We start from the raw sequence: 23,717 nt of genomic DNA on the forward strand, positions 1-23,717 counted from the left end.
GGGCTGTGCAGCACCCGCGCCGCCTGCGCCAGCCCCGCTCCGAGGCTCTCGGCCAGCGCTGCAGTATGAGCGGCAGTCGCTGGAGGGAGCTGCGAAGAGGCGTGCACCCGTGTGCGAGAAAGGTGGGTAAGCTTCTGCGCTTTCCCTCCGGCTTTATCCTAACGCATCTTCCTCCTCTAGGGAATTTGCGACTTGTCTCTGCAGCAAAGAGCGAGCTTTTGTTGAGGTAGGATTTTGCAGTGTCAATTCCCTGCTCTTCTTGGCACTTGCTGGAAGGCATCGGCACCAACGGCTGTGAATCAGAGTAACTCTACTGACTCATGCTCCTGGGAAGAGGTTGAAGCATTGAATCAGGCTCCCCCCCCCCCCCCCCCCAACGCTGTGAATTGTTAAGAAGTCCAAATGCTCTGAAACTGCAAGTTATTTGGAAGCAGGAGGAAGTTTTCTGGAACTGAACTTGTGAAGTGCTTTGTTTCCTTCTCAGTAGCTCTGACTGGTAAATAACAACACTGCGAGCTCTATACACCTGTACTGATGTCACTTGGTTCATCCTGACCTTTGGTTGGCCTTACAAGAAGGCATACATGGCTGATTTCAACTGGAAGATGAAGATGAGAGACCAAGATAAAGGGCAATGAGATAAGCATATGAAAACATCTCTTGCTAACTCTTCTTTTTGAAAATACTTCAAGCATAACTGGAAACCAGGAGTGGTTGTGCAGATGATGAAAGATAAATGTTTTATCCCACACCCACCAAGTGGAACCCAGTAACAGCAGTCAACACGTTGAGGTCCTAGTGATGGGCAGTGGCTGTTCGGATGCTGGCATTTCTGCAGTGAGGGGTGTGCGCATGCTGCGGGATTGAAGAGGCAGTGCTCCAACCCTGCTGCAGCTCATCCTGGTCGGACCCTGAGGACCAGCTGGCTCTGTTTCCTTTGGCTGCAGCCCTTTGTGCCAAAGTGTGCCTCAGGGTCCCTTCATTTGTTAGCAATGGGCTCTCTGGCCATTTCTCTTCTTGCTCCTTCACAGAAGAGAATTTCATGGCTGGACCCACTCCCTAGCATCTCTTTGTACAGTCCTCCTCCAAAGACTGCTCTTCCATCACTATAGGTTTATGTCTTCAGCTCTGGAGAAAAGTGATGGAGAGACCTCACAGCACATCACTGCACTTTGAAGGCTGCACTTTGTAGCTCCAGACACAGAAAATACCTGGACACAAGCAAAATGACAAAAGCAGCCTGCCATTTCCTTCCTGAGGTCTCTCACCATCCAGGACTTGTCTCTGAACTTCAGTTAAGGTCTTCTGGAAGTGTTCAAGATGGTTGTCTTCTTATACCTTGTGTTTTACGACCTAATCCCTAGATGCCTCTCTCCTTTGCATTATGCCCTGTGCTGCTGTGGGATCTCTGACTTCGTCTTCACTTTTGTGATGCTGGTGTTGGGCTGGGCTTCACTGCAGCCACATTGCAGGGAGCCTTGTCCTATGACTGGACCTCTGTTTGGAGATCGCTTTGGAGGGGGGGGGGGTCCTTTTTACACCCTGTATCCAGAGCATGTCAAGCCAGCTTGTCAGAAGTGTTGCCCTTTGCCTCCTGGGAAATCCCAGCTGAGCTGATATGCTTACTAACATTATTTCCTTTTTGCCTAAACTGAAAGGCCTGGTGCTAACCTCCTGCTTGACAAGCTTGTGTTTGCAGTTGCATATGAAAGAGCTAAGATGTCCAGCTGTATCCCGCGCAACTGGAGACACTAAAGGGATGTTGTTTGTGCCAATGACTGTTTCTGGCCTTGGAGGTGAAGCTGCAAAATGTGAGCCTTTTAACATCCGTGACCACCACATAATCCACGTACGTATGGGCTATGACATAGCCACCCAACACTTCACGTAACATCAAGGGACTGTACGTGTGACCTGCTGACTCTGAAGGAATATGTGAAAGATTCACCACCGCAAAATTTTTAATTTTCGGCAGTTAGTAGGAAAATAAACCCTCTTTCCTCACCTCACCCTCTTTATTTTTAGTAGCAAACTTCCTGCTACGAAAAAAATGTATTTCTCGCTATTAAGGGGATTGGTTTTGATCAAAAGTCTGGCTCTGCTCCAGGTAGATCATCAGTGTTTGCTGCCACCTGAGAGATGAATCATGAAGAACTCTGTTTCCTCGTCTAGTAGTTGCTGCTCTTGCAAGGAGAGAAACAAGGCCTGGATAACTCCTAGCTCTGTATCTCTTTCCCCTTCTAGATGTGTGTGTGTGTGTGTGTGTGTGTGTGTCAGTGGTTAATTGCACTCTCATGATATTGTTCAACTCTGGACAACCTCAGAAGGACAAATTGTCCTCCAGGCAGTTGTGGATATGCAGGACAGGAAGACTAGTTGTGCAATCGATACAGAAAGAAGTAAGAACAAAGTAATACGAAGCAGTTGTGCACTGTTGACTATTTTGCTAGTGCCCTTAGTTTTCTAATGACAAGGACTATGATTTAGAGCAGATACTTTTTTCATGTGTGAGCTATCAGTACTCATAAGCCTGCCCCAAATCTAGGGAAGCCAACAGTAGTCTTCTGTTAACTGAGTAGGCTTTGACTTAGGTTGCATGTCTTTCCTTGGTCTGTTTGTACCATGAGTATACTGTGCCTTTGAGCAAGGCTCAAGTTTTGTTTCTGGCTGCTGTTTCAGAGCTGCTCTGTTTGCTTGCAGAGGGATGAGGTGTCCTCACAGCACTGGCTTTAGAGCTATGGTAAGGCACTGTGAGCCCCAGCAGCCCTCGCTGGTGGCTGTGAGCCCCAGAGGTGCTCCTGCAGTTCCATGGACGCCAGCGAAAGGTGGGAGAGCTTACTGTTTCTGCTAGATCATGGCCTCTTTATTCAGTCTCCAGCAGCTCTATGTAAGTATTCAGCCCAGGTGAACGTTTCCTCTGGTGCTAGTTTCTTACCTGCTGTTTCTGCCTTGTTTATACCATGGATAGCATGACTGATAGAAGTACCTGTCCATTTGAGTACCTCACAGCCTCTGCAGTATTTAATCTGAAGTTAAGCTCATGAGGTGAGCAAGAGCTACAGTCTTCTCTGTAGGGACTACTTAAGTCCTGTAGGAAGCTGCATCACACAAGTCCCGGGCTGATATCCCTTATGAAGCCTTTTCTGAAGTCTATTTTCTTGGTGGTTTAACTGGAGACTTCCATCACCTAAGCTGCCTTTCAAACCTCCTTTGGCTTGTTGCGAGGAGTTGATGGTAAGCTGTATGCTTTAGAAATGCAAAACTTTCCATGCAAAATCTGATGATGGTAGCACTTTTCCAAGAAGCGGGATTAGGCACATCAGAAGGTTAGGATTTCCAGTCACTTGGCTGGTACTTGGAATGGATTGTGCTGGCACAGCTAAGCTGCTTAATGCTAAAAATTGCCGAATTTGTAAAAGACCTATTAGCATCAGGCTTGCTTGAACTTGCAGTTAGAGACTGTGCTGGGTGCTTGCTGAAGCTGACTGTAAAATGACAGAGATTTTTGACTATGGTGTTTGTTGCCCTGGTTAGGCAATGACGGCTGATAATTTAAATGTAGCTGTAAAAATAAGATGTTCAGGAACAACACATTCTTCTCACTGACAATAATGTGCCCTGCAGAAGTTGCTGTACTAGGCCTGTGGGAATCCTCCTTTGGACGTTTGCAACATCTTTTCCATCAGGAAAGACGAAGGCGTTCCTCACTGCTTTGAAATTCGGAATACCTCAGATTGGCACAGGTGGACTGAAACTGAGCAGGTTACGGACAGCGTATGTAAGATGTGCTGGTCCCAAGAGCTGGGGTCAGCATTGCAAAAGATTCAGGAAATGAAATTTCAGCTAAAGGAAAAAGAAATTTGGTGTTACTGCCAGGAAATGAACCTTGTAGTCCAGCCTTGAAATATTGAATTGCCTGGAGCAAAGAAAAAAATTGTGTTGCTTCAGGGTGTGATGCAATGGTGATAGAGCCCTTTCCAGGAGACAAAAAGGAACAGATAATAAAAGGCAGAGATGTAAAATAGGTCACTGAACTGGCATCACTATACAATCTAGGTTTTGTACCTATATTGTGGGCTGCAAACTCCATCTCATCATCAATCAGAAAGCCCAAGGATGTACTCTGATGTAAGCATCTGAAGGTCTGATATTGGGGGAATTATAGCTAGATTAGATTAGGTCCCTTCCTTCCTCTATATCATTGTCTTACAGCCCCAAGGGTCAGTCACGGAATCGATATGGTGCTCTGTCTGTTTCACAAATTAATAGATTAATAGTTGGAATAGGACCAAAAGATGGCATAGGGTTCAGGCTCTCTCTAGGCCTGGCATTGCCAACCTGCTTCTTCACACTCTAATAGGCATCTTGTAAAAGATTCAGTGGCTAAGCTTCAACATCAGGAGCTAAATCCTACGAAAACTTTTATGATGTATCAGGACAATGCAACTCAGAACTAAGGGAAAAGCACGCAGCTCCTGTTCCTGGTGGGCGACTGCTTCTCCAGCCTGCCACCAGTCTCTATTGCTGAGGGTAACCATTACCTACTCATTGTGAAACCGCTGTCATGCGGAGGAGATGCACGCAGAACATGCTCACGGGCTGTGAGGTGGTGAGCAGTGGAGCGCAAGCCTGAGGCTTCACTGGTGGAGTAGAGCCCAAACTTGCTGCCTGGGAAAGGAGCTTCACTGAAACTGGTCACCTTTCTGAGAATCAGCCAAACTCTGACTGTCTCTGCAGCCCCATGCAGCCTCGCTTCTCAAGCCACAGGTGCAACTGGAGGAATTACTTTGCTTTGCATATCCCATAGCCCCTTTTATCAGACAGTTTTCTCTGTAATTCCCTTCTAAGCACTTTCTAAGGCAGCAACAGGGCTTGTGCAATGGCTCCTTCTGTGCTGCGTGCGGAGACTGAACCCCTTCTGCTAACTTTGGGCTCCTGGTCGAGACACGCACCTCCACTGACCTGTTATTTGTAACTCAGGGGCTGAGACTACCTGATATAGTGAGGGCAGAACAGGGCTACGGGGCTCTGTTCTCAACTTTCCTATTGTCTGCTCCTGCACCTGGAAAAGGAGCTTGACCTCTGCAGTAGCCATCACTGGAGATGGCTCCTGAAGCTCTACACTGTAACGTTGGAGTGGTAGAGGTAAGCGGTGAAAGTGGTGAAGCAGAAGGGAAATGAGGAAATGACCAGGTGTAGGGCCTCATGAATAATCTATTTGTTTGTTTTTAAAGTTTTTTTTTTGAACATATGCCTTGTGTCTTCTTATGCTGTTGGAGGATAGTTGAACTTGGCGTAGGACCCTGTAGAGGTCAGAAAAGGGCTCGGACAAAATATGCTGCAGAGATTAGAGGAGAGAAGAAATATTTATGTCAGGGCAGCTAGTGAAATCCTTCACTTTCCCATAACTTGCCCTCGAAGTTTAAAGCCTATATAAACCTGAGGGCCAAAGTTTTCAGCCTGGGCTTCTGCAGTGGACAAAGCAGCCCCTGGGGAAGGTGCTGGACTCCCTCGAGGAGTTCGGCTCGCCGCCCTGCGAGGTACAACCGTGCAGAGCGGTGGTGCCGGTGCCGGGGAGGAAGGCTGGACGGTGCTGCGGGATCGCCCGCGCCTGCCCCGTCCCCCGCCGGGCGCCGCTCCTTGAGAGCAGCGGGCCCAGCTCGGGAGCTTCGCCTGCAAGCCTCGGCGCCGAGGCAGGCAGTGAAAACAGCCCTCGTAATTGCGAGAGCGGGGCCGAGAGTCCTGCGGTCGGCGGGCCCCCCCGGGGCCCGCGTGTGTCACGAGCCACCCGGCGGCCCCGCGCCGCCGCAGGCACGTCCGCCCGTGCGAGCCTCTCGCTATGAGCCAGCGCGAGCTGCCGCTCCTCCATGTTACGGGTAACGCCGGAGCACAGATGAATAGGCGCCAGGCTTAGATTTCGTGTGGTGAAATATCGAAAGCGGGGCCTGGCGGCGAGGGCGGGGTTGGGGCCGGGACGCCTCTCACTCCTGTGCCCGGCCCGTGGGCGCCGGGGTGGCAGTTCCCTGAGGCACCGGGTCCCCTGGGGGCCCCTGAGGTGGTGGGGCGCCGGGTCGGTCAGTGGGTCCCCGAGGTGCCGGGTCGGTGGATCCCGGAGGCACCGGGTTCCTGAGATATCAGGTCGGCGGGTCCCCAAGGCACCGGGTCAGTGGGTCGCTGAGGCAGCAGGTCCCCGATGTGCCAGACTGGCCGATCCCTGAGGCACTGGGTCCCTGAGGCATCAGGTTGGTGGGTCCCTGAGGTGCTGGGTCCCTGAGGCACTGGGTTCCCAAGGGACTGGGTCAGCGGGTCCCCAGGGTGCCAGGTCCTTGAGGCACCAGCTCTGCAGGTCCCCGAGGTGCCGAGTCCCTGGGGCGCCGGGCCCGCAGGTCCCTGAAGTGCTGGTTCGGCGGGTCCCTGAGGCAGTGGGTCCCCAAGGCGCTGGGGCGCCAAACTGGCGAGTCCCTGAGGCAGCAGGTCCCCAGGGTGCCGGCCTGGCAGGTCCCCGAGGCGGCGAGTCCCTGAGGTGGTGGTTCTGGGACACCGAGATGAGCTCCGCCGGCCTGACCAAGCAACTAGGCCTGCTGGGTGCCCAGCGAGAGGGGCGCCAGCAGGGCTCCTCGCTTTAGTGGTCCCCCAGCTCCCGTCCCGGGGCCGGTCAGACCCTCGCGGCTGGAAGGAGAGAGTGGCAGCCTGTGAAGCCCCGGCAGGGCCCTGTGCCCACTTCCTCCGCCTCGTTCATGGTGGTGCGTGTGTGAGCAACAGTGTTTTGCTCTATCATCTGCTTTGTAATACTTGACCTCTTTTATGACAAAGCCCCATGTTTCAGAGTCACGTGATGTTAAAATCTAGGACGCAGAGATGCATTAGCTGTGTGGGAGTGGGTGGTAAACTCAGTAACAGGCGTTAACTAGAACCACAATTAAAATCGATAAAATTCTGAAAGAATTCACAAGTTAAAAATACTTGAAATAGTTTTTGATTTAATCTTCCTTAAGTGCTCGCACACCACTAAAAATCTGGTCCCTGATCCTCTGCTGGCCTCTTTGTGCTGTCCTGGCAAGTTAGAGGGTCCCCAGGAAGGTGGTCATCTCCCTTGTAGGCATCTGCTGCGCCCTGAAAGAGAGAAAGCAAAACGCAAAATCCAGTAACCTGGAATTGCTCTGTGTTTGTCCCCGGAGCCGGTGAGACCTTTCCTTGCCTGAGGACTGGAGCAGTGTGGCTTGAACTCACCTCAGCTTGGGATGGAGGAAAAGCAAAATCCCCTGGAGCCCTGGGGCTGTCGTTTTAAGAGAGTATATGTGGAGAATAGCTCAAAGTTTAGGAAAAAAAAACAAAAGGGAAAGAGTCAAATGCTCCTGAAGAGTATGTCAATATTTTAGCCAAAAGAAAGATTTTCTTTTTCCTTCTTACATGGAAGAAGTGAATGGTGTTTTGTTCTGTGTGCTTAGTCCACAAGAAGAGACGTTTCTGCCTGCCATGTTGTGGTCTCCTCTGCAGCCCCTTCAGCAGATGCTTCCAGCCGTGACTGCTTGAGATACAGCTCGGCTGCCTTTCCCGTGTTGGTCAGCAGGGAATGACTAAGAAGTGGAATAGCTTTCTTGATACGGTAAGAACCTACTGTTCATCATGGGCATGCTTATGGCTTTCAGGAAAGTTTCTGAAGGGGGGAAAAAAAAAAGCAGAAGAAACTATCCTTGCAGCTAGCAGGCTTCTCTGATGTGTTGCCTGTTTGGGGACGTTTCTTTTTTGATGAAGTGAAACTTGCTCCTAAGCAGAGGAATAGCCCAATGCTCAGGCGCTTTTGAAGTCCTCAGGGGTTTTGTCCATGTGCGCACGTGCTCACACGCAAGCTGCAGTGATGAACCAAAGCACCTGTGAAACCCCTAGCTTTTTATCTGTGCAAACTCTGCATGCACACTACCTTTTTGAAGTGAGTGCTGTGTTTTCCTCAGAGCCTGAAGTCTTATGCCCTTCACCCGAACTTCTCTGAGGAAAAAGGTGGAAGAGCTGAGTGACCACCTTTACTGTAGTACCTTGCAAACGCCATGTGAATAGCAGGGGAAAAGACTGCAGGCAGCCTGTCGCGTTGTGCTGGCCCCTCGCTAACCCGCTGCAGCGCCGGGCAGTGATTCACCCACAGCAGCTCAGCCCCAAGTTTCACCATGAAAACTCCGGCCCACAGTGACTGCACAGTTGTGCAAGTTTGGACTTTGCTGGCCTCAACGGGTTGTCCCTGCCCACTGAGCCTGTGCCACAGAGCCCGCTCTCTGCTCAGCACCCTGCACTGAGCTGTAGGAAGCGTGTGCGGCTTTAACCGCAGACTGAACTTATGATGAATAAATGCCGATTGGATTTTTTTTTTTTTTTTAAAGAGGAAGATAATAGGAGATTACTCCGGGCAGTAACGTCTAAAGGCAGCACCACTAGTTGGACTGACCCATCATGAGTCATGGTGGGAGTCAGAAATGTGTTTTCTGTGTAGTGTTGGCTCTGTTACGGCAAGCTGGGCCACCTGAGCCACTTCTGGCCTGATGGGTGATCCTATGGCTTGCACGGCATGCTGTCTTCAAGAGAGGTACCCTTGGGAACTGAACATCTTCTAGACTTCCTCTTCTGTACTTGGATCAGGTCTCCAGGTCTTTTCCTCTACTGTTTAATATTAAAACTTCTTCTAGTGCAGATACACCAGGCCCAGCACAGATATATGGAGATGGTGATCCCATCCTAGGCTTTTATTTTATGCATCAAGAAATAATAGCAAACAGATAAAATGGGAATGCAAGGAGGAAGATGCAGGAGATGCTCACCCTGATGAATTCAGTCGGTGCTGGGTTGAGCGTGGCGAGCCCTTGCCTGGAAGGGACTGGTATGGGGAGGAAGGCCTTTTCTGAAACTGTCTCGGGGCTGTAGGAAGAGTCTGGTTTTGACCTGCTTGGGAACATAAATTTTGTGTTTCACTCTGCTTTGCCCTGAGCACTTCCAAGCACTCTGTTAATGTAGCTCTGAAGAGCCTCTCTCCTTTTCCGGGGGACCTGCTTTTAGATGATGTTTGCAAGCAAAGGCTGTACTCCGCATTCAGGGAGCTCTGAGCATTTAGAGACAAGAGAAACACAGAAGTGACCTCCGGGAACCACTGTTCACAATGCGCCTGTGGTCCCCTTTGCGAGAGGCCTTTGGCATTATTGTTCATCGCATGTAAAGTGTGAATTATAGCCGTACCTAGAACCATGGTCCAGTTGGGTTAGGCACTGCAAGGACAGATTCAGCCTGTCCTCCAAGATCCTAGAGTCTTATAAAATAGTTTAAATGTTTTTGGACTCTCTGACTGCAAAACAAAGAGGAGTGTGGGGGAGCACTGTCACATTTCGTCTTGCAGAAGGGAAGCTGCGAAACAGAGACTCATCCTGTGGCTTGCCCAGACTCAGAGGAAGGCCCTGCGGCAGAAGCAGAACTGAGCCCTAGTCTTCAGCCTCCCAGCCCCTGCTCCAGCCTCTTTGGTCAGCCTGATCTCATTTCACCGGCTGTAGCTTCAAATCAGCTTTAGCCATATGCACAGAGCTGACATTGCAGTCACAGTACTTGCCTTGCAGGAGACTATTTTTTTATTTTCCTCTTTCCAAACACTGATATTTTTGGTGCAAGTTAATTGACACTGGGACCCAGGAAGGCTTTTCTGCCTATGGGCTCCCGTACGTCAGGGGTGCGGCAGGGCTGCAGTCCCCATCCGACGCAGGCAGCAGGTTTCTGATCTGGGCGCAGACTGGGCGAGATGCAGAGAGCAGCAGGAGAGGCTAGAAGATGCTGGTGCTGTGATTCTGGTTTGATGTAGGTGTCATGAGTCATGTGGATGACTTGTAATGGTACCTTGTGTGTCTCAGTTTTGCAGGCTGCTTTTTTTTTCTTTTTCTTTTTTTCTTTATTCCCCTTTTCTTTAAGCAGTGCTGCCTGGCAGGGAGGGACTAGTTGTGGATGTGGCTGGCCTGACAGTGTGAAAAAGCCTGCTTGAGGACATGGCTAGAAATGAAACAATGATTGCTCCTTCCCTGGAAATGACATTGCTCCATGACAGGTCCGTCCTGCCTTTGGTTGTCTAGATGGCATTTCTGGAATTTCCCGAACATCCTTCCTAAAACTTCTTGGAGATGGTATATATATTTAGCTGGAGGTGTGTCATTGTGCTTTTGTGTGCCAGATCTGTATCATGATGCAAACCTCCCTGCATTTTGATGACAAAAGAAACAGACATTTTTGCATGCTTGCAGTTTGCACAGAAATTGCACATCTAATACTCTTGCTCTGAGGCTCTCGGTTATCTCTCCATCTGGCTAAGTGCTGTCCTTGGCTGGGAGCCTTGCAGGAGGCTTCCTCAGGCCCTCTGGTTTGCAGCCTGGCGGGGACCGGGAGGAGCGCGGCTGCCTTGCCCAGTGCAGCCCGCCGTGTCCAGCCCCTCTCCGGACCGAGCCCTCCGCCCCGGCAGCGAGCAGCCGGCCTTTCCGAACTTGCTGACTTGCTTTTCCTCCATTTTCTTCCGAATTAAGTGACTCCTGTGGCATAAGGTAACTGGAAACCTTCATTCTCTGTACAGCAAGAGGCATCCCATCTGCTTCCTTCCTGTGGTTACTTTAACCAGAGTGACTGAGTTTTACTGAAAAACTCACCACAGCTGAGCTGACACTACCCTTTTCCTCCATGCAGGGACAGAACAGTGTGTTCAGCTCACACTCACGAGAGTCCGCAGGCTCCTGCCTCAAGCCGCTGACGCTTGATGTTTTTGCTCCCGCTGACGCGGGGCAGCCAGGCTCTCTGAGGTGTGTACGTGTCCTCACCGGCCCCACGAGCGAGCCACCGGCTTCGGGGTCACCTTCGCCTTCCCGCAGCCGGTACGGCCACGCACTGGCGCGCGGCAGCTGCTGCAGCCCAGGGCCACCCGCCACCTCGCTGCCCCGGCACGCCGCCCGGCGCTGCTCTGGGCACGGGGCGGCTTGTCCGGCGGGTCCTCACGGCTCCGAGAGCGCCTCGACCCTGCGAATCCGGGTCCACAACTGCGAAGCAGCGCTCTGTTCGCCAGAGCTATTGCCTAGTTCCTAATGGGGGAAAAGTGTCTAACGGGGCTGCGAGTACCTGCGGAGGGAATCAGAGGGGAGCATGCCAGCCAGCTTTGCGCGGGATGATGCTAGAGGAGGTTGAAGACACTGAGGAGTGCTCAAAAATGCAGGTTTTGCTAAGAATACTGATAATCTGTTGGGCTAATCCTCCACAATCACAATGACCGGTACCACATTGAAGTCTGGAGAGACACAGACTTAGAAATTGTCTTATTAACTGAAAATATTCCTGTTTCTAATGCAGGGAGGGGAGAAAACCTCAGCTACCAATAAACATATGGAGCCTTGTGGACTTGCAAGTAAAGGTCTGAGATCAGTGAAAATGAAAGACACTCGAAACTGAAACAGAAAGGTGGCCAGGTGGGTATCCGGGGGTAACCACCCTTCCGCGGTGGATGTGAGGTCGAGTTTGCAAATGGTTACACTGGTTGAATTCTGGGTTTATTAGTAACGGAGCCATAATTTCATGCATGCACGCCTGCTCCTTTTTATTACATGTTCAACTGCCCTATATACAGTTCCATATGCATAGGTAAATAACACTAAACCTGAGGAAAAGCAAGCAATTCTGTTTTTAATTCATATTAGTCTAGTACCTAGCTACTCTCTAGGATCTAATCTAGGATGAAGGCCTTGCCCTGACTGTGGTCAAAGTAAATTAAAAACAACTTGGTTGATAGAGGAAGCAGTGGTCTCACGTAAACAGTTAAATTTAACTTTAAATGCTGCTAAAAAGGGCAATTGCTGATATGCCTTCAAGAGGTAGAGACTAAGAGGCTAGAGTGACTTATGGAGCACGTGGGTGCCAGTTTTCTTCATCGTGATAACTCAACAGCAAAGGACCTGCTAGCAGGTAGTTTGTTCAGACAGGTGTTTCTGCATCAACAGGGATTCGCATGTCAGTGTGAATGCCTCAGGTCTTCTCACCAACATGGTCCCTAATGCATGCAAACGTCCTCGGTGCTCACTATTGCCTGGGTCTGTGCCTTGCTGGGCATGACACTGTGCAGCATCAGGCGCTGGGGACGTGGCCACGTGCCTGTTGAATTAGGTGGGCACGTGCTCGGTACCGAACAGGGAGCGCTAGAGCAGAAGCAGCAGGTCACCGCACCGCAGTCTCAGAAAGGCAGGAGGGCTCCACGTCCCTAACTCCCGCACATGCTATCTATATGTTGGTGCTTATTTACAACTGTGTTACCAAGTGGTGGAAAGAGCAGAGCAAAGGTTTTATTTATTCTGAGGTCTTTATTAGCAAAAATAGAAGATTTCTTTTCACACAGACAAACATACAAAAGTCCCCACAATAACAGGAGTCTTAGCCAGCGCACAGTGCCACGACAGCGGTGCACTCCGAGAGCTGCATTCCCCCTGAGCACCCGGCTCTGTTGATGCTTTTGGCTCTTGCTGCAGCTCCTGGACTACCCTCAGTTCTCCTACAGTATTCCAATCAAAATGTTTGGTGGAGAAAGGAATATGGAGCTGACTCAACACAACCTAAATGTATACTGGTAAGAAGCTTAGTTTGAATTGTACAGCGTTTGGCTCAATCATGGCCCTTCAGCCACTTGTTTGGCTTCAGTGGGAGGAGTGACCTACAGGACAGCATTCCTGCTTTGGGTCAGTTATGGCTCTTCAATCACTAATTCCAATTTTAGGCATGCTGTCAGCAGGAATATCCTTCTATTGCAGTAAACGTGAAAATAGAATAAATGACATATCAATAGCCTCTCTTCAGTGGTGACTTAAAAATTATAGAAAAGCCAATGACAAGCTGACAGTGTTTCATGATACTGTTGCCCTAATGCTTCTAAATATTAGAAGCAAACGCCTATGGGTTATTACATTGTCCTCTTGCCCAGCATCCTGTGATGCTCATGGGGGCACACAGGCGTCCGGGGGCAAGGAGGAAGGGGACCTCTGAAACAAGTGGCTCTCAGGGTGTCTGAACCTGCTCTGGCAAGGAAAACTGCTCTGGAAAGGTCACAACCCTTGCCGTGGAGCGTTTGCCTGCTGCAACTCCTAGTTCATAAAATTAGAAGTAAAACAAAACAACACAATGTCAGCTTTATGAATTTGAATGCAAATTACCAAAGCCACCTTAAAATGGTGGTTAATTAAATGTCCTCTAACTTCTTAAAAAAACAACCCCAATACAAAAAAACCAAACAGTGAATAAAACCCAGTCAAAGACTGGAAAATATTAGGATTAATTTTCAAAGGTGCAGAGTGTCAGAACTCAGCAGCTCTGAAAGTCAATGATTAGCAACGTTTAACAGTAGGTTCTATTAGAACCAAATATTTAATTCCTATTACTATTTCTTCTATAATCTAGACTAATACAGGATGAAGACAAGGGGTGGAATTAATCAAGCTATTTCTGTGGCATTATCCCATGTTGTTCACTGCAGTGCAGACCCTCCTCCTCCACATTCCTTTCCATGCAAAGAAGACAAAATGGCCTTTTCCTTTTATGATTATATTGCTCAGTGTAAGGCCATGGAGTAATTTTGAATATTTAAGTGTCTAATTCCAATTGCAGAACCAGAGACACTGACAAGGTTATGCATAGAAAAATTGGACTGCATGAATAAATAGATGGATAGACTAGGAGGAGAGTGCTCATTCAGTGAAGCACACATACACAGATGTTTAAAAATAAACTTTGCTGAACGCAGAGCTGGAAGAGCTCCTGTTCAGGCTGACCTTGTTCAGTCAAGCTGGACTCGGGATAAATTTGGCTCATTGTCTGCTCCCCAAAAGAGTGCAGCTTTGGGTGTTTTGAAGCTATGAATAAAATAACACAAGCATGAACAGCACAAATATACTGAACAATAAATAATAGTTTAAAAGCTCATCACTCTTCAAAAAAATTTGTAAACATAAACACTGAGGTATTAGAGGTAATAAATATTAAACTCTTTTTGTAAAATAATAACTATTTTAAATATGATATTAAACTTTAAGTTGTTATTGACCTGTAACTTTTGACCTGAGCCATAAGATAACTTAGTCTCTCATATGCTCTTAGAGCCTAATGTTATTTCTGAAAAATAGCAAGGTTGTGTGAAAGATGCAGACCCGTGGACCGTTTCACTTCCTTCCCTTCATCAAGTATTCTTCGATGTAGTTGATGAAAATGTCAAATTCTCCCATTGCCTTGTAGATTCCATTCTCATTCATCTATCAGGTGAAAGTTAATACATAATTTTTAATTCATTAATAATTTTAAAATTAGGTCAATAGATAATAATTCTACAATTCAGCAAGAAGTAATAATTCTACAATGTTACAGTTTGACTTCAAGTATGAATGTAAGGATATGTGTTAATGTAGAGTGACTAGAAACAGTCTCGTTCTGCTGTAATCTCTACGTTGCAATTAGTTCACAGGGAACACATGCGAATATGTGGCTTGTCTTCGATCTTTCTGTGAACTAGATGTTGGAGCTGATTCATTTGGAGATATTGGGCATATGATGCATTTCTGTTCTTCAGCACAAATACTTGTAATGACTAGTTCAAAGATGGATTTTGGCAAGATTCTGTTTTGAAATCTTCACAGACAAATTATTTGTGGAAAATCAGTATAAAGGGAGTGCAAAACCACTTATAGTGAGTAATTATGATTTTGGGAGAATGTATTCCTTTTTCTGCGTTACATATCACACTAGCATATTGCATACCAACTTTTAGAAATAATTTATAACTAATCCTTTTGTGTCTGTGTGTAGATACGTGCAGTGTGTTTGTAGCGATTCTCTGCCTACAATTTAAGCAGTTTACCTGATATTTTTCTGAGAAAACCTTAAGGAGCTCGGTTATCTTCTTTATCCTTTTTAAAGTTTTCTCTGAATCTAAGCCTCATAGTTTTTCTCTCCCCAACCCATCCACCAAAATATACAAGCTGCTTTGGGCATCGCTTACTGGATTATGGTTGATGTATTTACATAACTAAAGTCTTCTGAATTTTGGATTCTCACTCTGTCCTAATTTGAACTCCATGGTAAAATCCACTGACGTGACTAGGATGGAGGATTCCTCCGAAAGGGAGCTATAGCCAGGCGAGCGGAGACCTACCTTATCAAACGTTTCCTTAATGTGCTTTAGAGTTTTACTCCTCTTCTCGCACGTGAAGAATCTGTGCTGCAAAGGGAAGAGGCACCAATTTTAATTGGATGGCTTTCCTTCCAGGTGCACGCGCTGCCCTGGCCGGGGACAGCCTCAGCCCCGGCGGGCAGGGAGAGCGGCTCTCCCCAGAGTGTGGCTTTCCTCCTCCCACCCCTCGCCGTGCCATCCGCTGGCCTCCCACTTCCCCTTCCTCCTCGCCTGGCGGGGGTCACCCCGCCGCCGGCTGCCACGCTCAGGGTGGCCCCGCGGGCTGCCGCAGGAGGAGTCATCGCCAGCGTGGGGAGCAGCACCGCTCCCGCCTTCAGGTAAGGGGTTGAACGACCGCCCTTCCTCCTATTACTTTTCCTAGCCACACTGTTATGGGGTTGCAATTTCAAAAAAAAGTAGCGCTCCTAAGCATAGCCTGCAAATATTCAGTATTTAACTGATAAAGCCCAGAGAGCAGGGGCCAGGAGGAACCACATATTTATGGAGCCAGCTGGCCTGACTCTCCGCTCTGCACGGGGTCCCTGCTCCTCAGCCTGGGGTGCCTGCCTGCCTTTGCACTGGGCCAGACCCCCTCCTCTCCCCGCTGTCTGCCCGGATCCTACTCACACAGCGCTTCATCGTTGCCTTCAGGCTCATCAGCATGTTGCCGAGGTCGCTCAGGCTCTGCTGGTGGTGCACGCTGGCTCTCCCAGCCCTCGGCAGGACTTCCTCCACGTAGAAGCGCATGGTCTCCGACACGGACTGGCAGCCGAAGGTCCCCTGGGAGAGAAGGGCCGATGCTGTCAGTGCCAGCCGCAAAAGGGGAGGAAAGCCAAATACACCTAACGGCTTTTAAAATCACTGGCAAGGAGCTCAGCTCTACGGAAATATGTGTTCACAGCTCCTACAGCATGTTACTGCCATTCTTTGGTGGCTGTAGCACAGAGGTAAGCAGGCGTCAGCCCTGCCACAGAGACACTTATTACAGTGTGACTTGAGAGCTGTCCCTTTTGGCACAGTAGCCTCAGTTTACAGTCTGGTTCCCTTTTTAAAGGATGAAGAAGGATAATGGACTTGGATGAGAATTATATTCCAGGAAACGGCAAAATTCTTACCTTAAATTCATCCAGTAATTCAGCGTTGAGCAGCTGGATGCTAAGTTCATCATCTTTCGATTGCTGTGGAAGTGTGCAATAGAAAAGCTTTACTTAAACAGGCAGTCAGCAGTGTCTTTGTCTTACCGAATGATTGTTTTGCTTGTCTGCATTTGTGGTCTCAGTGAAGGAAAGGAAAAAAGCACACAAAGGTATTTGTGTATGTAACATACTAATACTAGGAATCATCAATTCTTTGGCCCGTAATGTTGCAGTGCAACTATTCTGGGGTCCAAAGACAGCAAGATAATGAAATCACAACCTCTAGTGTGATTTATTGCATTTATGGTAGACAACTTCTACCTCTGCTTCAAGCACTGCATCCTTTTTTCAGCTTCAGGCAGTGTTTACATAACAGTGCTGCTTGCAAACCACATCACGCTCCGCTTTCCAGACAGGTGTCAAAATTCTGACAGCTGCTTGCAGTGAATTATCCACTGTATCCTGTCCGTTTGCATGCTTACCCAGGCAAGACAGTTTAACCTAATTGTCTCAGTTATTTCTGTAAGTCTACAATCAGTGGAGTAAAGGCATATCTGGAGGGTATTTTTTCTTGTAGTGCCTCTCTTGCACCATTAACTCTAGAGGACCAGGCAGCTACAGTGGGGTGTGCTGACACCACCTGAGGTATCATCCCATGGGACCAAGGCACTTAACAGGATGTTTTCTAAGAGATTATAAATGTTCATTCCTAACATTAACTCAGAGATTTACAGCAAGCTTTAAATCCAAGTCTTAAATCCCATCTTCTATGCTAGTTTGGTAATAAACACAAGCCATACCTTTACTCTGGGATTTTATCTGGAGAATTGTAATTGTATGTGTTGCCAAAAGATACCGGCAATAACAAAAATAGCAATACAGATGTGACCAAACATCTCTGCAATGACAAATGCTATGAATATCATAAGTGCTTTCTAAGCAAATTTGAGGCTCCCTTTTGCTGCAATGCAAAGACGTGCTCTTTTACAGTGCTAGTTATTGTAGAGTTTCTCCAGTCATGAAGTACTTTGTTCAGGCTTTGGTGGTAAATTCAGTATTTGTTCTTTCAAAAAAGAAGTCTGTAGCAAAAGATTTCCCTTTTCGTCCAGCACTGACTTCAGTGAGGCTGGACCTAATTGCCATGAAGATGATTGTATTTTCTTCCTATTCATTCAATGAATAAGTTGGTCTGCAACATTTAGGGGGAAGTCTGGATAGTAAGATGCAATAAAATTCATTGTGAAAGCTCTTGAGTTCACTGTAATTAAAACTAGGAAGAAAACCCTTGCATGTTTTTTCTCAGCAAGCAATGAAACTAAACTACTTCTCCTGCTCCCACCTGCAAGCCCGTAACACACAACAAAATCCTTTCTGTCTGGAGGAAGCTCTCCCCCCTGTCATCCAAATCACTGAACTTTGCAGCAAAAAAAAAAAAAAAAAAAAAAAGGCAAGGAGGAGAAGAGACTAGTTGATGTCTTACTTACAAAATAATCTTTAATTTCCTCAAACTTGATCCTCAGGTCTCGGAGATATGCAGGCAGAAGTTCAGAGAAGTGAGCACAGCTTGGTTCAGTGTGCAAGCAGCTGGCGTACTCGACGCTGGCAGCCAGGAGCAGGAAAACAATTACTGTGCAGGTTTTCATTCTGTAGCTGAGTTTCTTTCCTCTAGGTCCAGTTCTCAGTTCAGATTCACAGGAGGTAAAAAGCAGATCTGTAGCTTTCACCTTGATGGAGCCCCTCATTTATACTCTCAAAACATCTCTCAATTTCCTCTCCCCATTTCCTGAAGAGTAATATTGGGGTTTTAAGTCATTCATTAAACCCAAATGTCACTTGGGTTTCCCGTCAACTTGGGTTTCCTGTTCTCGACCCTGCTCCTCTCCTCTCCTGTCCTCACACCCCATCAAATCTTTTATGCTTAGGCTTTGCATTTTTTTTTCATTGCTTGCTTCTTGTAAATTTGAATGTGGCTAAAGAGGAAAGCTTCAGATATAATGAGAACAAGAGAAGGTGCTGTGTGAGCTTACTTCTGCATTCTCATGGTTATCTTTTATTTTTAGCTGAATGCCCTATTGTTAGGGGAAAAAAGTGTTTCCATTTTTAAATCTCTATATCATACCTATATTTAGGATCCCCAGTACCATGCATAATTCAGTCTTATTGCTTTTAATGACTTGTACAATTAGATTGCCTCCTCCTTTGGCATTCTAATGATATCCTATAAATACACATAAAATAATGATCTTAAATCTTATTTTTCTTTCGGTTAATGCCTAGGTCTGCTGAGGTCAACGGGAATATTTACTGACTTAGCAAGCTTGAGACTATGTTCCCACACTTCAGGTAGTATGTTATTTGAATACATACTAATTTGATTAGTTCCGTAAAGAATTTGTCAGGGAGAACAGTGTGGGACTCAGTGAAAGACTCCAGTCCAGCTTGCTGTGAACTGCTGCTCAGGTCCCAAGTACTGCCATTAACCAATACGCACATCTTCCTAGCTCTCCCCTTTTCCCCTGACCATTAGAAACAAGAATGTGCCTCCTTTTAATTTCAGGTGCCTTCAGGATGTTTCATTTTCAGCTGCACAACTTATAGTTTCTTTGTTCATCTTGTACCAAGAATGAAACCCTTTGTATTTCACAGTAGTGGCTTTTTCAGCACGCCTCTCAGCTGATTTGCTTGGAGGTGCGCGTGTGCACCGCAGCAGAGGCCGAACCACGGATGGCCTCAGGCAGAGCGAGGGTCCGGGAATGGGACGTGAGGCTCCGACCCAGCCTTCGCCTCCTCCCAGTGCAGCGCAGGGCTGAGCGTGCCGCAAAGCAGCTGAGCCAACTCCTGCTGCCTGTTAGGACGGGCAAACACGACCAGGCTGCCCTGATCCTGGTGCACTGGCAGGGCAGCCGTGGTTTTTTTTTCTGCTGCTTATGTGGGCACCAGGTCATCCGCTAGCCAGGAGGACTTGCCCGCTGCTGCTTCGCTTTTCATCCAAGTACCTTGGCGTGACCAATGTCAGAAACAGGCTTTGGGGTGGCTGATTTGCGGCCTGATGCAGGGAGGTGATACCTCTGGTCCTAAGATTGCAGTCCAGGATTCTCTGTGTCCTGGGATTTGTGTTACACTGATGATGAAAGCCCAGGGGAACTGTGCAAGGGTTTAACTAGTGTTGAAGAAGCACATAGTAGGAGCTATATCCATTTGTACCACAACCCAACACACGTTTTTCCCCCTACACCTTATTTTGGAAGTTAAAGGAACTCCTTCCAAGCTCTCGCTTTGTGTTATTTTTAATTTTGCATTCAAAATTTGTGGGGAGAAGTGTTTATGTCAGTACCTTAAGAGCTTTTAAAAAACAGATGAAGCAAGGTGGGATCAACAAAGGAACAACTGAGCAAATTCTTTTAAAAAAAAAAAAAAAAGATTGTGGCCTCTCTTTCCTCAAGGATATAGAAGTAATGTCTGCTGCATTCGAGAGAAGGGAACGGCTGAAGAGTTGCTTCCCCGCAGATGGGCTCTGAGCAGGGAGCGGGCACGCTTACGGTGCTCCTGCCTGCTGCAGGGTGTTTCTCTCTGCTGGTATGTGGTGTATGTGATAACGACAAAGGGCCTATCTCATTTTCATTCACATATTTGTGTTTCTGGCTCACTTTAGTGCTTTTTTGTTTCCTGTAAAAGGATAATCTTACACTAACCCCCCACAAGCCAGTGCTGGCTCTGTGAACTGGGTGTATTGTGTCAAATGAGAGTTATTGTCCCAGCTCTGATAAAAATTACCACGTCAGTGCTGAAGATAATTCCCCTGACGTCTCTCTCCTTTTCCATTTTTCTATAGTGCATGCATGCTATCTTTCGCTCTCTTTCTTTCTATAGATATTTATACACACACATATTCCTGCTTCCTTGTGACAAAGATTTTGATTACAAATTTGAGCATCTGTTATCCAAGAAAGAGAAAGTGGAGATTAACTTAGCTTTTTCTGAAATGAGAGTTTTCTTTGAAAGGTCTTGTGTTATTTTAAAATAATTTGCTCTTCCCAGACCTTCTCTGATTGATTGCTTTGAACACAAGTCACTTCATTTCTTGTTTCCTTTGCTGCACTGAACCTCTGTTAATCTGAATTTGCAAATCTCTGTGAAGGAAATTGTTGCAAAAAATGCTTGAAAAATGTGAAGTATTACTTGTTACCATTGTTTTATGTTAAGATTTTTTTTATTATTTTAGGAGGAAAAACCATGACATTTTGGTGTCGGAGTATGTATGAGTGAGTGCAAAGGGATAAAACTTAAGTAACTTGAAAGCCCTAAAGCAACTTTTCTTAATATGGAGATGATGTGGGATTTTGTGTTTTGATTTGTTTTCCTTTTGTTGTCAGTGTTGCTTTTTTTTCTTTTTTTTTCTTTTTTAAGAACGTAAGAAGGAATGTTTCTATTGAATCATTACAGGTACACTAGAAGTTTTATCTGACTCACAGTGCGTCATATACTTAATGATCCCTTTTTCTTCCCCTGCTCTAGTGCATCAGTGTGGTTTCTTCTCTTGACCACCAGCCAGAAGTTATGAGGAAGAAGAAGAAAGAGCAGCATAAGAAGGCTCAGTCAAAAATGAGTAATTTTAAACACAATTCATTTCCCACTGATACAATCCAAACTTTCTCTGATTTCAGTCTTGGCTCTCACACTAGGAGTTTTTTTGGTCTATTTTGGATTAATCTGAATCTGCTTCAGGTCAGTAAAGTTCACTGCCAAGACTGTCCTCTGAAGGCCGCTTCAGTTTAGTAAATGGATCTGAATTTATGTCGAAAAGTAAGTGGGTGCAATTTTCTTACCTAGGCAATGCCTCCGAGCCGCTCTGTAGGCAGTCTTGTGCTGAACTAACTCAGCGCTTCAGGACGTGCTTGTGCCCAGGCAATCTTCTAAGGCTGCCCAGTAAGCAGCTTGTATCATGTAACAAAAGCAAGGAATTAAATCCATTTAGTTTGGTGTCTTAGAAGGATGTGTATGGTTTAGGTGTTGATAGTTTTTTTAGGAACGCAAGCTAGCAATGGGCCTTTGAGTACATGGGGATCTCGATTTCCCAGCACAGACATCAGATGGAGTCTGAGCTTTGATTGTGGCTGGATCAAGCTTCTGGGCTGAGGCAGGATTTATTCCTGCCTTGGCAGGAGTCAGGGCAGCTGTCAGCACTGCATGTACCAAGGACTCCTCGCTTCCCACTGCGGACACGTTTCTTGTTTCCAAACCTCTTATTTTGAGCAATCCATGGGTCTCAGTGGAGTCATGACAGTCTGACACCAAGATAATTGAGAGTGGTTCTGTCTTGCGCAATTCCCTCCTCCCTGTTTTGGAACTGGTTTTGTTTTTTTGATGTACAAAGATCGTAAGCCAGATGTGTCCATTCCATAAAGGAAACTCTGGCCTGCGCACTGATGATACTGTACTGTGTTTACCTGTATTTCCTTTGCCATGTCAGAGATCTTGACGGTGCAGTTTCACTCTGACTCAGTCTTGCTTACTGCTGTGGAAATGCAATCACTCTGCAGTACTACGAAGTGGTTGCATGAATGAATAAAGCACCTTTTCCTAAAGAGTGTCCGGGGACGTGGGTGTATTTCTAAACCTTTAGGAAACAGCTTTCATATTTGCCAAGATGATCATTTCAGGAAGGAAAAAATGTTACTCAAAAGCCATTCATACACTTTTACCCCACTTCCCACAATCTTCTAAGAGCTGTTATGCTCAAAAGATATATTCAGCAAAACAGCAGTATTGCTTTCCTGCAGCAAAAGATAGGTATTCAGGCAAATGCTCTTCCTCTGCAATGGGGCATACAGACTTGTAGACTCTGGAGAAGTGAGTGCAGCAGTGGCCCAGTGTTTGAGAGATGCTGTGGTTGTGTCCAGTCCTGCACAAGGCTGTCCCGATGCACTGGAACGCCGTTCCCTCGATGCAGCAGGCATTGCACCGCTGCAGCACGGGTGCCCAGCGCCCAGCCAGAGGATGGGCACAGATTGCGCAAAGAAACAGGCACCGCAATATTCCTGGGCAACTCAGTTACTCCTAAAACACAAGCTCCTGAAGGATTTAGGCAGGTCCCTCAGATTCCTTCACCAAGTTGAGTAGGTGTGGATGAGACCTGTCGCTTTCAGGCGGTGATTGCTCAGGGCAAAGCCACCTGCAGTGCTCACGTTCATCCCGAGCATGCCTGGGTTGCCGTGGGCAGCCTTCACCTCCTGTGGCAGGTTGTTTGGAGCTGCAGAGAAGCCGGGGAGCCCCTGTAAAGGCTGCAGGAGACAGAGCAAGTGACACCAAGGGAGAAACTGGAGAGAAGCCAGCTGAGCCTCAGGGAAGGATCTGGTGTTGAGAGCTGCCAATGTGAAGGGGATTTTTTTTTGAGAACAAACCTGGAGAGCAGTGTGGGTAGAGGCCAGCACACCCTGCTGCGTTTCCTTCAGAGAAACCGAGCCAGCTCATGTCCTACCATGGTTTGTACAGAAGCAAGAGGTTGGGCTTCTTGGTAAAGGTGCTGCCTATGTGTGCACCTTTTCTCATACTAGCAAGTGTTTATGTGTGCAAGTTTTTCCATTTTTTTGCCTTCTCATTCTCTGTCGTTGCCTTTGGACAAGGGGACATCATGTATTTTATATATTTTGTATTGCAGATTTAGGTTGAAGAATCCCCTAGATTTCCAGGCTATCATAATGGAGTATTTCTTTCTTTCCTATTCCAAAATTCCCCATTTCTCATCCCTTCGGATTCATGAGATCTGTCATCTATTTGTGACATTATGGGAGAAACAGACTCTGCGGCCCTTTATTCATCTTGTATGAATAGCAGTTTTGAAGCAATTTCACTTGCTCTCTCAGCAACATTGACGCTGATGACTAACAGTTCCTGATGGGTTCAACATAAAGTGGACTGCCTTTTTCGAGCATTTTTTGCTGGCAAGGCATGACGTAGGATTTTTCACTTCTGGAAACCTGCTTTCTAGCAGACTTGCTCTGTATTTGGCAATGACTCATATCACCCTCAACAGGTAAATCCCAAATTACTCTTTGGAAATTTAACCAATGTCATTAATGGTTTCTCATGTAATATCTAAGTGCCCAGAAACAGGTTAATAATGATTAATAGAAGACATTATGATGACCTCTAATGTGACCTCTTGTATGACATAAGAGCACCTTACCTAGATATTTCTTATCAAGTCCAGACCTTCCGTTTGAACTAAAGCAAGCTGAAATCTTGTTCTAAAAAATTGGGTAATGAAGACTTCATCAGAAATGTAGATTAGGTGTTTTAATGATTAATTTAACCGAGAAACACTTGTACTTTTTTAATTGCATAGGTAAAGTTTCCAATATTTGGTGTCTTTTTCAATTAAA

The 23,717-nt window shown here is 46.8% G+C and overlaps 2 protein-coding genes across 19 annotated transcripts in view; one reads left to right on the forward strand and one right to left on the reverse strand.

The window, feature by feature from the left end:
- Window positions 1-5,180: 5,180 nt before the first annotated feature.
- Window positions 5,181-23,717, forward strand: part of LOC104142326 (interleukin-20-like) — a 36,127-nt gene continuing 17,590 nt past the window's right edge. For 9 of the 18 annotated variants that reach the window (XR_011136158.1, XR_011136163.1, XR_011136162.1 and 6 more), the window contains exons 1-5: window positions 6,815-7,606; window positions 10,696-10,808; window positions 11,350-11,465; window positions 15,296-15,537; window positions 15,851-23,368. The gene's annotated coding sequence lies outside the window, so the exon portion shown is untranslated. Of the gene's footprint in view, window positions 6,744-6,814; window positions 7,607-8,481; window positions 8,576-10,695; window positions 10,809-11,349; window positions 11,466-15,295; window positions 15,538-15,850; window positions 23,369-23,717 lie in introns of those variants that run through there. The other 9 variants (XM_068918351.1, XM_068918350.1, XR_011136151.1 and 6 more) reach the window with 8 other exon arrangements.
- On the reverse strand, window positions 12,401-18,077 carry IL10 (interleukin 10). Its single transcript, XM_068918353.1, has 5 exons — window positions 17,820-18,077; window positions 16,315-16,377; window positions 15,827-15,979; window positions 15,182-15,247; window positions 12,401-14,285 (listed from the first exon to the last, which is right to left on the reverse strand). Exons 1-5 carry the CDS (start codon window positions 18,075-18,077, stop codon window positions 14,196-14,198), a joined length of 630 nt encoding a protein of 209 aa, XP_068774454.1. The 3' UTR covers window positions 12,401-14,195.

The sequence above is a fragment of the Struthio camelus genome, chromosome 24 (genome assembly GCF_040807025.1).
Source record: "Struthio camelus isolate bStrCam1 chromosome 24, bStrCam1.hap1, whole genome shotgun sequence".
Classification (NCBI taxonomy): domain Eukaryota; kingdom Metazoa; phylum Chordata; class Aves; order Struthioniformes; family Struthionidae; genus Struthio; species Struthio camelus.

Coding starts and splice junctions, on each gene's coding strand:
- IL10 (XM_068918353.1), bottom strand. CDS start 18,077: ATGAGGGGCTCCATCAAGGTGAAAGCTACAGATCTGCTTTTTACCTCC. Junction 16,378..17,819: donor AGGAAATTAAAGATTATTTT/GTAAGTAAGACA, acceptor ACACTTCCACAG/CAATCGAAAGATGATGAACT. Junction 14,286..15,181: donor TTAAGGAAACGTTTGATAAG/GTAGGTCTCCGC, acceptor TTCACCTGATAG/ATGAATGAGAATGGAATCTA.